Source organism: Dipodomys merriami, unplaced genomic scaffold (assembly GCF_024711535.1).
Source record: "Dipodomys merriami isolate MVZ:Mamm:240054 unplaced genomic scaffold, mDipMer1.0.p SCAF_7, whole genome shotgun sequence".
Lineage (NCBI taxonomy): Eukaryota > Metazoa > Chordata > Mammalia > Rodentia > Heteromyidae > Dipodomys > Dipodomys merriami.
Window position 1 is genome coordinate 16,375,927 of NW_027206290.1, and position 15,325 is coordinate 16,391,251.

At 43.5% G+C, this 15,325-nt stretch overlaps 1 protein-coding gene across 1 annotated transcript; it reads left to right on the top strand.

Moving 5' to 3' along the window:
* Positions 1 to 11,694: 11,694 nt before the first annotated feature.
* LOC138816884 (olfactory receptor 5AP2-like) lies at positions 11,695 to 13,658 on the top strand. Its single transcript, XM_070007063.1, has 2 exons — positions 11,695 to 11,722; positions 12,703 to 13,658. The coding sequence occupies exons 1-2, from the start codon at positions 11,695 to 11,697 to the stop codon at positions 13,656 to 13,658; spliced, it is 984 nt and encodes a 327-aa protein (XP_069863164.1).
* Positions 13,659 to 15,325: the final 1,667 nt, after the last annotated feature.

Genomic DNA, 15,325 nt, shown 5'->3' on the forward strand with positions numbered 1-15,325 from the left:
CAAGCTAGCCATTCTTTTTTTTTTTTTTTTTTGTCATGGGGCTTGAACTCTGGGTCTGGGCAGTGTCCCTCAGCTCTTCAGCTCAAGGCTAGCCCTCTACCACAGTGCTACTTCCAGTTTTTTGGTGGTTAAGTGGAGATAAGAGTCTCACGACTAGCCGGGCGCTGGTGGCTCACGCCTGTAATCCTAGCTACTCAGGAGGCTGAGATCTGAGGATCGCAGTTCAAAGCCAGCCCGGGCAGGAGAGACCGTGAGACTACTATCTCCAATAAACCACCAGAAAACCGGAAGTGGCGCTGTAGCTCAAGTGGTAGAGCGCTCGCCTTGAGCTGAAGAGCTGAGGGACAGCGCCCAGGCCCAGAGTTCAAGCCCCACGACCGACAAAAAAAAAAAAAAAAAAGAGTCTCACGACTGGGGCTGGGAAGGTGGCTCAGTGGTAGAGCGCTTGCCTTGCAGGCCTGAGGCCCTGAGTTCGATTCCTCAGCACCACATAAGCAAAAACAAAAAAGCCGGAAGTGGCGCTGTGGCTCAAGTGGTAGAGCGCTAGCCTTGAGCTGAAGAGCTGAGGGACAGCGCCCAGGCCCAGAGTTCAGGCCCCACGACTGGACCCAAAAAAAAAAAAAAAAAAAGAGTCTCACGACTTTCCTGCTTGGGCTGGCTTTGAACCATGATCCTCAGATCTCAGCCTTCTGAGTAGCAAGGATTACAGGCACCCGGCCCCAACCTAGCCATTCTTTTGAACCACATACCTGTTGTGAATCTATGGGGGGAAAAAGAAAGGTGGTTGTCAGTGATCCTCCATCTTGGATCCTCAAAACTATTTTTGTATTTCCCTCCCTCCCTCCCTCCCTTCCTTCCTTCCTTCCTTCCTTCCTTCCTTCCTTCCTTCTTTCCATTTTAGTGCCACTCCTGGGGCTTGAACTCAGGATCTAAGTGCTGTCCCTGAGCTTTTACCTCTTGAGCCACAGCTCCACTTCTAGCTTGTTGGTGTCGTTTGGAGATAAGAGTCTCCTGCACTTTCCTGCTCAGGCTGACATTGAACCACAATCCTCAATCTGAGTCTCCTAAGTAGATTTTATAGATATGAGCCACCTGCACTCCGCTATAAATATTTTTCTTGACAGGAGAATTCCAGAGCAGATAGCCTCTACTTTCAAATGTTCTCCAACAGTTCATGAGTTAGAAAAACTTAAAAACTATTGATATAATCAAACCAAACCATTTCTTTAATCCATTCCTCATGCTACTTTTTAATCCTTCCTCCCATTTCAGACATAAGTACAGTGAAAGCAGTCTCCTCGTCGGGGAAGCTCCCCTTTGATGGATGGCCGGAGGTCAGGTCTCTGCATAGTTCTGATGGATATATGAAACTGTTTGGTTTATCTTCTATTGTTTCATCTTGAATTCTGTAAATGAGATGCAGATGAGCAGTGCTGCAGTACTTTCTCATTTGCATTTTATTAACTTTATGACAGTTTTCTTCTTGCATGATATTACCTAATTACATCCTTCAAAGAAGCACTAACACATTATTCTCTACTTTCAATTATTCACTCCAACGAAGAGGATCATGAAACCTCCACCCTCTTCGAGAAAATTCACCCAGCGATTGGACACTGTGGAAAGAAGTGGGACCACAATCCCCATCAAGGGATTGCTTTGCTTTGACCCTTCAGGCCAATAGACCAATCACAGAACCCTATGTGCCCCCATGGAGTCACCCAGCTGGGTCGCTTGTGGGATGTACCGAATTCGTTCTGAACGAACTTATTTCAAATAACTTCATGGTTCCAAAAAATCTATCTACTGACAGAGACGGATATTTTCCCAGTATTTTAAAGGAAGCATTGTCCTTTCTGAAAACCTTAGAAAAGAGAAAATTCAGACTGGTTCTGAGCACTGTTGCAATGGTGTATCGCTGCCCAAGGAATCCGCCACTGCTTTTAGAAATGTGACCAGCTCTGTGTAAAATTGTGAGAGTGTGCCTTATTTTCTGCCTTTGAATTTGTGATATTGATTGTACTTTCTTTGGTACTCAACCAGGAGTCCTGTTACACTACATTTCCTTTTTGTGCTGTCTCATTTCTACCTTACTCAAATAGTACATCTTGGATTTTTTTTTTTTTGCAAGGAAGTCTTTCTGGTTAAAGTTTTCATCAGTTTCTCTAACCCTATTTCATTCTGCCTACCTTGACTTCTTGTAAGTATTGCTGTGTTGAGGGTAATGAATTTGCTGTACTGCATCCCAGAAGTTGAGTAGTAGAACAGAAGAAATAGTCTATTATTTGATATTTGTAAAACCCTGTTGATTCAACTTCTCTAAACCCTAGATTTCTTGTTGGTAAACTGTGGTTAATGTGCTCATTCTGTTCTCCTCAGTGGCTTTCTGCAAGTCATGAGTATCAAATAAATCTACAGGTGCTTTATCTATATAGATCCTTCATGGTTTGATACCTTTCAGTCAGTTCTCTTTCCTCCTGAATCTGTCAGTTCATTCACTTATCCACTCGCGCATTCTTCTTGTCCTTTGCTTAAATGTTTTATCATTGTTGATGACCAGCAATCAGAACACCACATCTGCTTCCAGGACCCTCTCTCTATAAGGGCACAGTTCTTCACTCCTTGTTTTCTTTTGCTACTGGCATTTGGTTTGTTTCTTAGAAAAACCAAGAAGTATAGGAAATGAATCTTTTACATAAATAACTCCTATGTGCTCTTAAAAACTTTTCTTGTACCATGTCTAAGTTTAGAAACCACTTCGCAGTGATCATTAAGGTAATGCCTCCTGTATACAACGAAGAAGGACCTGTGAATGGTCCTGGAGTCTTTGTCACCATCTTGATTATTTCTTCACCTCCTGATAGAGGTTCATGCAAAGCTCAGACAGAGAGTCTGAGTTGTGCCACCCTTATTGTACTGTAGAATAAACTTAAAGGTGTTCAATGAGATGAACCCAAACACAGTCGTGGATGTATCCTTGGTCAGGTCTTTTCCACTCTGAGAAGTGTACACATAGACCTTCGATGTCAAGGTGCCAACAGTTCCAAAGTAGTTCAGTTGTGTGTTTTTAAAAAAATAATCTGTACACACCAGCCTTTCTCACATTATTTTTAGAATTGGGTGTTCTCATGATTTCCAAAATATTAGATGACTGGCTGAATTGTAGGCTTCTGCGAACTCCTTTCCTCCTTCCTTGCTTTGAAATGAACAAATTAATAAGACCTGTTTTAATAGGCTGCTTGTTGCTTTTGGACCTATAGCAAAGCAGAGCACCATGGCAGAAGTGTCTGGTGAGGTTCACAGCCTCTGCCTGCTCATTCCACCAGCCACCAAGCCAGGAGAAGAAGGGGCCAGGCTTCCTACGATAGCCAAATCTCCGGGAGACACTTACTAGAGCACAGCTATTTGCTTCTGGACTTGGATTTGGATTTGAAATCTACTATCATTTGAGATTGTTCTTCTTTCGCTGATGGAATGTTATATTCTTGCATTACTTCAATATTTTTTTCTTTGACTTTTTTTCAATTTGAGCAGTTTGCCTATTAATTCTCTTGGTTTTGACCATGCTTTGACTTTATTCAGTATGATCTATAGATGTTTCTTTTTCAAAATTTGGGAAAATATTTCTCCATCTTTCAGAGAAAGAAATAACTCATTTTGAAGGAGGTGGATTTTTTTTTTTTTTTAACTCCCCAAGCAATTTATTGTGGCTGTATTTGGGAACTCTAGGTTTGGTTAGTTTTTTTTTTTTTTAAATTTTTTTTATTGTAGAGATACTATACAGAGGGTTACAGTTACATGAGTGAGGTAATGAGTACACTTCCACTTCCTCTTGAACATTGTTACCCCCTCCATTGTTTTCCCCCTACCATCCCCTCCCTCCCTCCCTTCCCCAAGGTTCTTTTTTTTTTTGATCGTGATTAAGTGATTACTTAATTTCCGGAAATTCACAGTATTGTGGAATAATGATGCTCATTTAAAGTCACAAGTTCATTCTAACTTTCCTGGAGCAAATTGTCTATCACAGTCTGTAATATATAACGGTGCTCATATGTTATATACCATATATGTGATCAGCAGCATGGGGATATTTAGTAGTGGTTCAACCAGATGAGTGGGAGTTCTTTGTTTCTTAAGTCCTGTTAGTTTTGTCATATCACCTAACATTTTGGATTCATCATCCACTTATCAGGGAGACCATGTACTGTTTGTCTCTTCGTTCTTGGCTTACCTCGCTCAACATGATTCCTTCTAGCTCCATCCATTTCCCTGCAAATGCCATTATTTTGTCATTTCTAATGGCTGCATAATATTCCATTGTGTATAGATACCACAATTTTTGGATCCATTCATCTGTGGTGGGGCATCTAGGTTGTTTCCATATCCTAGCTATTGTGAACAGTGCTGCAATAAACATGGAGGTGCACGTGTCCTTGTATATTGGTTCCTGTTGTTCAGGGTAGATGCCTAGAAGTGGTATGACTGGGTCGTAAGGGAGGTCAATCTTTAGCTTTCTAAGGACGGAGGTGGATTTTTTTAATGAATAAAGATTTCATGAACCTTTTGCTTGAAGAACATTGAGTATGTTGTCTCACTGCCTTCTGGCCACCATAGTTCCTGATAAAAAGTCAGCTGTAAATGTTATTGAAGGCACCTTATCTGTGATGATACTTTTTTTCCCCTGCCTTTAGAATTTACTTCGTTTTTGCCTTTAAACAGCTTGAAAAATAGAACTAGGCATGGCTTTTTACCTTTTTAATTGGAGTTTATTGAGCTCCTTGAAGGTATAAGTAACAGTTTCTCTCATTGTAGCAAATTGCCACTGACATGGTGGCTTAAAATAGTTCTGGAGGTCAGGAATCTAAAGTGTTCCTTGGGGTAAAATCAAGTCATTAGCAGGGCTGCATTCTTTCTACAGGCACTTGGAGAGGTCATTCCTTTGCCCATTCATGCTCCAAGAGATTGACTGCATCTCTTATATCACAATTCTATCAAGGGTTTCCCAACTCTTCTGACACTATGTCACTCTGACCTTCCTTCCTCCATCTCCTAAAGACCCTTGGAAATACACAGAACCAGGGTAACTATGTCATCTCAAGTTGTTTCACTTAGTTATGGCTGTAGCATAGCGATAGGTTTTGGTAATTACTGTAGGGGCATATTTGAGGGGACATTGATCTGCTGACTGCAGTATATAATCATGTTTTCTACCCAATTTGAGAAACTTTAACTTATGTCTTCAAAATTTTTCACTTCCTTTTTCTCTTCTTTCTCATATATTTTAAAGATAATTTCCTGTTTTTTAGAACCCTTACTATGCAAATGTTCATGTTTTAACTGTGTTCTATGTGTCTCTGAAGCTGGTTGTTCTTTCTCATTCTTTATTCTTTCTGCTCTTTAGATTTCCTGGTTCTTTCCTCTATCTGTTAAAACTCTAATGCACATACAATATTTCTCAATTCAGTTAGTATACTTTTCAGCTCAAAAATTCTATTTTGTGCTTCTAATACTTTGTATTCATTTCTAGATATTCTTTAATTGGTGTAATATGATTTTCATATATTTCTTTAACTATTTAAATATAGTTGAAGACATGAGTCTTGCTCACTTAGAAACCATTCATTGGAGAGAAACAATGAACAAACAAATACTTAAACAGCCTTACAACTTCTTTGAAGGAAAATTATAGAGTACTAGAGGGAGAATGATGGAGTAGCCATCATTGATCAAGATGCATTCTACCCAGAACTTGACATATTGAATTGAAATGCCTTTATACAACCACTTAATTAATTTTTTTAAAAAGAGACTCAATTCAGGGGGGAAAATCTATACTAGAGAAGTATTTAGAAGCTTCTCTGTTATTCAAACTGAGACCCCAAAAGAAGGCATCTACCACTACATCATGCTCATAGGTTTGGTCATAGAGTTAGGAGTAAACATGTAAGCTATAATTGAGAAACAACCAACAGGATCTGCTGAAGATTTAGGTATAGTCAGGGGTGAGGGGAAGACAACCAGGTTTCTGACTGAGAATTAGGGAATATTATGAGAAGGAAGTTTAGATACAGGATCATATGCATATATGCACAAACAAATTGACTAAAGTATGGCATACACAGGAGAGGAGCCCAGGGGTATAACTTCTTTAAACCACTAACTTACAGTTTAACAGAATAAATATCAGGAAGCTGAAACATGTTTCTGTGGAGGATGACAAGAGGAATGAACAGATAAACAGACAGAGGAAAGATAGGTGCATTCAGTCACAATATTCAATACACCTATGTGAAAATGAGAGGATGGATGGGTGGGGTTGGAAGACATGGGGGAGAATGATTGAAGAAAAGACCTTGATCAAGATGAATTATACTCCTAATTTTATCAATGACTTTGTTGCTATTTTGAGCCTCATATCTTTGGCTATTTTAATTTCCAGTTTTATGGGAAAGTTTATTATCCCAAAGTATTGATAATGAGATCTATTTTCCATCTTCCCTGGATTCTTGTAAAAAATATGTTTAAAAATAGAATCATAAAATAGAAAGCCAGATACAGCTTTGATGGTGGATCATAGTATTTGTTTTATGAGACAGAAATATGTGGATTTAGTTGTATACCTGTTGCTTAAAAGCATAACTGGTTAAGATGGTAACATTAAACTTTTATTTGATCACAACAAGAGAAATTACCATTTTTCCCTTTGAAGGGGAACTTGAAATGGTGAGGTTGGCAAAATGGCAGTATATAACATACATTGATCTATTTGTTATTACTTAATTTAATCTTTATATAATCCAATCTATTGGTCAGTGGTAACTGATGGTTTTGACTTATATTTCCCTAAGGACCATTTCTAAACTTCTCCTTCCCATACAGGAAAGAAACAAACATCTTGTTAAGAGGATTTTTGAGCTGTTGAGGTTTAACATTGTCTAATCACGGTGCAATAAATTGCTTTAATCTTTTCAAACTCATAACTTTGCCCTCAACTGTTTGATGGCTCTCTGCCTTTCTCTTCTCTCAACTCCACCATAAGCAGTGTTGGCATCAGGCCATTAGCAATGGAAGGGCTGAGAGGCAGAGGCACGAAGGCCCAAAGGGTGCTAGAGGAAAAGAAGGGAAGGATTACCTCCAGGAGAGCTGAGAAGGCAAGTATGCCATAACTACTGGGACAGAGCCACACATCCAGGAGGCAGGACTTGCAGAATGACGAGTCTAGGTCTTGTGGAATGACGAGTCTAGGTTCATAGCCCATTCCGGCCAATGGAGAAAAATCCTTTATGTATTGGGGGAAATCCAACCACAGGATCCCATTCCATAGCCCTTTATACACAGAAGGGATGAAGGCTGTCAGGTGGTACACATTCCTAACTAAAATTCCTAACACTGATGATATATCTACAATATCCCTGAAGAGACAAGAGGTCGATCTCCTCGTTGCATGATGGGGGTAAAAAAAAACACGGATGCTCAGATGAAGAAATAAAAATGGCAAAGAAACACATGAGGAAATGTTCATCATCCCTGGTGGTGAAGGAAATGCAAATAAAGACAACCCTGAGATACCACCTTACCCCAGTCAGAATGTCCCACATCCACAAATCAGCCAACGACAAATGCTGGAGGGGATGTGGAGAACGAGGAACCCTATTACACTGCTGGTGGGAATGTACACTTATACAAACACTTTGGAAAGCAGTCTGGAGGGTCCTTAGAAAGCTAAAGATTGACCTCCCTTACGACCCAGTCATACCACTTCTAGGCATCTACCCTGAACAACAGGAACCAATATACAAGGACACGTGCACCTCCATGTTTATTGCAGCACTGTTCACAATAGCTAGGATATGGAAACAACCCAGATGCCCCACCACAGATGAATGGATCCAAAAATTGTGGTATCTATACACAATGGAATATTATGCAGCCATTAGAAATGACAAAATAATGGCATTTGCATGGAAATGGATGGAGCTAGAAGGAATCATGTTGAGCGAGGTAAGCCATGAGCAAAGAGACAAGCGGTACATGGTCTCCCTGATAAGTGGAAGCTAAATCCAAAATGTTAAGTGATACGACCAAATTAACAGGACTTAAGAAACAAAGAACTCCCACTCATCTGGTCGAACCACTACTAAATATCCCCATGCTGCTGATCACATGTGTGGTGTATATGTGTACACCGTTATATGTTATAGACTGTGATAGACAATTTGCTCCAGGAAAGTTAGAATGAACTTGTGACTTTAAATGAGCATCATTATTCCACAATACTGTGAAATTTGGGAAATTATGTAATCACTTAATCACAATTAAAAAACAATGCTCAATAGGAAATGTACTCACTGCCTTGCTCATGTAACTGTAACCCTCTGCATAGCATCTTTACAATAAAAAAATTTTTAAAAACACAGATGATTGCCACAACTTTAATGAACCCAAGAGAGGATTCGTGGTTCTTCATTGCTATAGTTCAGGCTGTTGTCCTTGCGTGGTGTTTGCTCTCTGAGGAGTCTCACAACAGCTGCTCAGAGAGATGAGATGGGTTCTCCCCAAAGGTCAGCCCACAGGCCTTTATAAACGGCCGTCCTAGGAAAGTAAATTGTGGAGAAATCAAAGAGGATTTTTGACTCCTACATCACGTGATAAATATGCACTAGGCAGTGCTGGGACAGCCAGGCTTCATCATGATGCGCCGAGTTTCAGTTGTGCTCAATTTTCACAAAGCTCAGTTGCTTGGCTGGTGTGGAGATCAACAAGGCCTGTGCCCAAACCAGGCGCCCGAGACTCTCCGTGACAGCCAGAGGTAAGTAGTTTATTTGTAAAAGACTGATTTGTCTACCCAGGCTGGCTTTGAACCACAAGTCTCAAATTTCAGCCTCCTGAGTAGCTAGGATTACAGGTGTGAGCCACCGGCGCCCGGTCTGACTTTCCTTTAGAAAAATCCCTGAATGGTGTTATTAATCTATATATGTGTGTATGTGTATGGGTGTGTACACATGTGTGTGCATGTACTTATGTGTGTGTTTGTGTTTTAAGTAAGCAGGTAACATGAAAATTAAATGTTAAATATTTAATTATTGCTATTGGCATTAAATAGAATACCTGTGCTATTTTCTTCATCTGCTCCAAGAGTTTTCACAGTTCCACTAATTACCTTATTTATCTTATGTCCATTTTGTTTCCATTATGGGGAGAAAAAACCCTAAAGGTTAATTAGCAAAATATGTCATAGGTGATAGCTATTAGTTATCTATCTAATTTGTATCTACATTACTTAGTTTGGAAGATTTTTTTTTTCCCTAAGCTTTTTTGCCCTAGGCTGGAGCTTTCCTACTTTTAGCCACAGCGTCAGCTCTGGGTTTTTTTGTTTGTTTTTGTTTTTGTTTGTTTTTTTGGAGATAAAAGTCTCCCGCTCAGGCCGGCTTCTAACTACAATCCCTAGATCTCAGCCTCCTGAGTTACAGGCATGAGCCATTGGTACCATGCTTAGAAGATTCTTTTGTTTGGTTTGGTTTGGTTTGGTCGTGGGCTTGAACTCTGGGCCTGGGTGCTGTCTCTCAGCTCTTCAGCTCAAGATGAGCACTCTACCACTTAAGCTACAGCACCACTTCTGGTTTTCTAATGGTTCATTGGAGATAGGAGTCTCCTGGTCTTTCCTGCCAGGGCTGGCTTTGAACCATGATCCTCAGATCTCAGCCTCCTGAGTAGCTAGGATTACAGGCGTGATCCACCAGCGCCCGGCTAGAAGATTCTTATATGTAAAGATGTGTGTTGTTTTTTTAAAGTCACTCATTGAGTTGTTTTGTTTTTTTTTTTGGGGGGGGATCCGGTCATGGGGCCTGAACTCTGGGCCTGGGCGCTGTCCCTCAGCTCTTCAGCTCAAGGCTAGTGCTCTACCACTTGAGCCACAGCGCCACTTCCGGCTTTTGGCTTTTTGCTTATGTGGTGCTGAGGACTCGAACCCAGGGCCTCAGGCATGCAAGGCAAGTGCTCTACCACTGAGCCAACTTCCCAGCCCACTCATTGAGTTTTGTCTTGTGTTTGGGGCCAGATGATTTGTAGTAAACTGACTTTCCTATTTAATGAACAACCTAGCTTTTGTCAAGCTATGCCTCATTCTCAACTTGTGCTTCCTATGAAATCTATCCTTAGCCAGGGATAGGAGCCATTTCCATTGGCAGAGAGGTTGAGCTGGATGTCAGATGTAATTAACACAGGTCAGAGTCCGTGCACAGCTGTGTATGAGTGGAGCTGGTTGAGGATGGCTTGTGAGCTTTCCAACCATTGCTCTGTACAAACAGGGCATGAGGAATATGCAAAATGAAAGGCATCTTACTCCTCAGTGTCTCAGAGTCCACAAGGTCAGACCAAGAAAAACATACTTCTGATTCTACTGTGCACACACTCACATACAACACACAAAAATGGTAGATAAGATAGACAGATAGATATAATGCCCTATGTATATCTTATGGACTGACATTCAAGTCATTAAAATATGACTTGAAGTATGACATGAACTATGATTCAAGTCATATTGTAAGATATCGGAAATAAACAATGTGTGCAAATTCAGAAGCCATTATTTGTTGGGGTTTTTGTGTGTATTTTTGTGGGGGGTTTGTTGTTGTTAGTTGTGGGGCTTGGACTCAGGGCAGGGGCACTGTCTCTGAGCTCTTTTTGCTCAATACTAGCACTCTACCACTTTGAGCCACAGTTTCGCTTCTGTTTTTCTGGTGGTTAATTAGAAATAAGCATCTCATGGGGACTTTTTGCCCAGGCTGGCTTCTAACCATGATCCTAAAATCTCAGCTTTCTGGGTAGCTGGGATTACAGGCATGAGCCACTGGTTCCCAGCTAAGAAACCAGAATTTTTAAAGATCCTGAAACATGGCAAAATCACTGTTAAAATTTAGTACCATAAAATTTTAATTACACACAGATGGAATTCCATTACATCCTGTGAACAAACCTAGACGTCCATTCATGAGGGGAATTATAATCTACCTTTCCAACATCGTGAGTAAAGAGAAGGTATGTGCCACTGTTTTTTCATAAACTTAAATCCATCCACCCAGTTCATACAGAAAATGAAAAAATCATTTGTGCATATTACATCAAACATGCACACCGAATTTCTGAGAGGAGACATGGGTTCCCAGTCCAACTAGAATGCCGCTTTACCATGAAGCAATGCCTGCAGCATGGCCAGTACATGTAGGGATGGCTCTCATAATCATTTGATCCTTTTGGAACTGTAGCACATGGAAGATTTTGTGCATCGATTTTTTTTTAATTTATAGATTTCTATCAGTTTCAACAAGTCAGATGGTTTCTCTCCTGAGGTCACCTTCTGCTAGGTTGTCTCACCAAAACTGTACCCCTCTTCTGCAGCCATGCCTGCCTGTCCACAACCTGGGTCTGGGGAGACAAACATGGCCACTTCCTGTTGCCCTGGAAGGAGAGGAGGGACATTGCCTGAGCTTCCTGGTGAAGGACTATGAGGCGTTTGTTTCTATTGGTCACGCTGTGTGTGGAGGGCGGGTCAGACACAGGCCTCCTTCCTAAAAACCACCAGCTGATTACCATGTCCTCTGAGGTAGCTAACGAGGTTGTGCTGAAGGTAGAAACCATCATTTTACCACTTAGTCCTGCAGTCTAGCTAGTGTGGCCCTTCCAGCTGTCCGCATGGCACAGGGATCTGTGGGAACTGGAGGTGCTGGCCTGTATGGGCTGACGCAGCTCCCTGCAAACCTCAGAACCCAGGCCGTCCCTGCCTCTAACAGCGCACAGCCACAGGGCTGTTCCTTGGAGCCTCAGAGACCCCTGGCCCTCTAGATACGTATGGGCCACATCTTGTGCCTTGATTTGCTTGCTTTGGATTGGACAGACTCAAGCTGTCCATTTTACCTGAGATTTCTGCCACCCACAGTGCCTCCATTTCAACTGCTCATCTTCCTGTCTATGAGACAGTGTTCTCACATATTACCTGCCCAAACATTCTCTCTCTCTCTCTCTCTCTCTCTCTCTCTCTCTCTCTCTCTCTCTCTCTCTCTCTCTCTCTCTCTCTCTCTCTCTCTGCCTTTACTCTAAAGGCTAGTGCTCTACCACTTGAACCACAGATCCACTTCCAGCTTTTTGGTAGTTCATTGGAAATAAGACTCCCAGAATTTCCTGCCTGGGCTGGCTTCAAACCATGATCTCAGCCTCCTGAGTTGCTAGGATTACAGGTGTGAACCACCAGTGCCTGACTGCTCCTAATACTTCTATGTTACAAATAGAGGTGCAGATCTCTGTAAAATATAAAAAGCTACAAGGGAACACATGGAAAGGGATCACAGGATTAAACTCTTTCCTGTAACTTCATGCGGTTGACTTGTTGCACTGAAAAAGTATGTCTTAGGAAAATGTAAATGTTGCTAAAAGGAACAAAGCTGGGGGATGAAGGGATATTTCTGAGTCAGGCTGGAGAAATGAGTTGTGACCATCGTAAGGGGACTGGGCTGTTGGCCTTCAGCAGATCTATTCACCCTTATAAGCCCACCATCAGCCATGCAAATGGGTGCCAAGCCCCTCAGCTGAGCTAACTCCTGAGGTCAGCCCCATAGGTCAGCACTACCCAGATGGCATGGTGGGTTCTCTACCTAGCTACGAGTCAATCCTTGCCATGGGCTTTCTTTGTGCTCTGTTTCGTAGCTGGGACACCATTTGACATGAGCAATCAGACACATGTCAGGGAATTCATCTTCCTGGCATTTTCCAACCACCCCAACCTCCAGGGCTTGTTCTTTCTGGTCTTCCTGACCCTTTACCTGACGGCCGTGCTGGGGAACACGCTCATCATCCTGGCCATCCGAGCCAGCCCCGCGCTCCACACCCCCATGTACTTCTTCCTCAGCCACCTGAGCTTTCTGGACCTCTGCTACACGTCCACCACCATGCCCGGGACGCTGGTAAACTTCTTCCGACGGGAGAAAACCATCTCCTATGAGGGCTGCCTCACCCAGATCTTTTTCTTCGTGACCTGTGCTGGTACAGAATGCGTCTTACTGGCCGCCATGGCCTATGATCGCTGCGTGGCCATCTGCCACCCTCTCCAGTACCCAACGCTCATGCGTGCGCGCGTGTGTGTGGGCTTGGTGGCTGGGTCATGGCTATGTGGGCTGGTGAACTCGGCTACGCACACGGCGCTGACCTCCACGCTCACTCTGTGCGGCCCCAACCACATCAGCCACTTCCTCTGTGACGTCCCGCTGCTCCTGAAGCTGTCCTGCTCCGACCCCACGGTGAATGAATCCGTGCTTCACGCGGCCAGCGCTACCATCGGCCTCAGCCCCTGCCTCTTCACCGCAGCCTCCTACCTGCTCATCCTGTCTGCCATCCTCAAGATGCCCTCCGCCCAGGGCAGGAGCAAGGCCTTCTCCACCTGCGCCTCCCACCTCACCGTGGTGGTGGTCTTCTACGGAATGGCCAACTTCAATTATGACAGGCCCAGAGAGGGCTACTCACTGGACGTGGACATCCTGGTCTCTGTGCTCTTCTGTGTGGTCACCCCCATGTTGAACCCTGTCATCTACAGCCTGAGGAACAAGGAGGTCAAGGGTGCCTTGAAGAAGCTTGCTGGAGAGTGTGCGTGCGCCCCCTGGCGATAACCGACATCCAGACCATGGAGTTCCCTCTGGATGTAGTAGGTGCTCATGAAACCACTGAGGGATGTGTGATAATAAGAAAGCTACATTCCTGCCCACAGCTTCCCCAAAATGGATCCTTCCAAGAACTGCTCTCTCTCCTCCTTTTTCACAGACACCTCTTTCATTCCACAGGTCAAAAGATGCTTAGCTAACATCCACTGGGTCTCAGCAGCAGCTCAGTTGGTCTTCCTTCTCCCCACAAGCACAGGAGCACAAAGCCCAAAGAGGTCCCCTTCTAGAAGGCTTCCACTGTAGAGTCACACATGAGCTATGAGAAGGGGGAGGAATAAAGCAGAAATTGTCCGTGGGCATGCCGGTGGCTCCCATAATCCTCGTTCAACAAAGCCAGCTCGAGCAGAAAACTCCAGGAGACTCTTATTGCCAATTACCCAGCAAAAAGCCAAGAGTGAAGGTGTTGCTTAAGTGGTAGAGCACCAGCCTTGAGTGAACAAAAGCATGAGGCCCTGAGTTCAAGCCCCAGTACTGACATAAAAAAAAAGAAGGAAGAAGAGAAAGAGGAGGAAGAGGGAGAAGGAAGAAGAGGAAGAGGAGAGGGAAAATATATGTTTTTATTTTTCTGTGTGTGCGTGTGTGTGTGTGTGTGTGTGTGTGTGTGTGTGTATGTGAGAGAGAGTGTGAGAGAGAGAGAGAGAGAGAGAGAGAGAGAGAGAGAGAGAGAGAGAGTGTGTCCTGGGGCTTGAACTCAGGGCCTGGGCACTGTCCTTGAACTTTTTTAGTCAAGGCAAGCACTCTACCATTTGAGTCATAGTTCCACTTCTGGCTTTTTGAGAGTTAATTTGAGAAAAGTCTCCTGGAACTGGAAGCCGGTGGCTCACGCCTGTAATCCTAGCTACTCAGTGTTAGGTTTTTAAAAAGAGGTATCCGAGTAAGAACAGCACCAGCACGTGGTATTCAGGTAAGGGGTAGTTTTATTCAGTAGACCTGCTGGGACCAGGCAAGGTTGGCACTCCACGCGGCTGGGAAAGGCCTGGGAATGAGAGCTGGGAAAGAGGAAAGAGAGAGAAAAGAGCTTGAGAAGAGCTAGACAAGAGCAGAGAGAGGTAGCCGAGTAAGAACAGCAGCACGCACATGGTATTCAGGTAAGGGGAGGTTTATTCAGTAGACCTGCTGGGACCAGGCAAGGTTGGCACTCCACGTGGCTGGGAAAGGCCTGGGAAAGAGAGAGCGCTGGGAAAGAGAGAAAGAAAGAGAGAGCACTGGGGAAAAAAGCTAAGAGAGCAGAGAGAGCCAGAAAAGAGTAGCGAGAGAGGGCCTCTGGGCCTGGGCTAGGCCTTATCTAGGGTATGGGCGGAGAAAGGTGTGGCCACATGGAATTCAGATGTGACCTCAGCGGATACAGATGTGACCTCTTCCAGGTGTCCTAGTTGCCTAGGTAACGCAGGTACTGGGTGGAGACTTTGCTGCGAGGTGGAGTCTGCTGGCCATCCAGGAGGGGACCTTACACTCAGGAGGCTAAGATCTGAGGATCCAGGTACAAAGTCAGCCCAGGTAGGAAACTCTGTGAGATTCTTATCTTCAATTAACTACCAGAAAACTGGAAGTGGTACTGTGGCTCAAGTGGTAGAATGCACGCTTGAGCTGAAGAGCTGAGGGACAGTGCTCAGGCC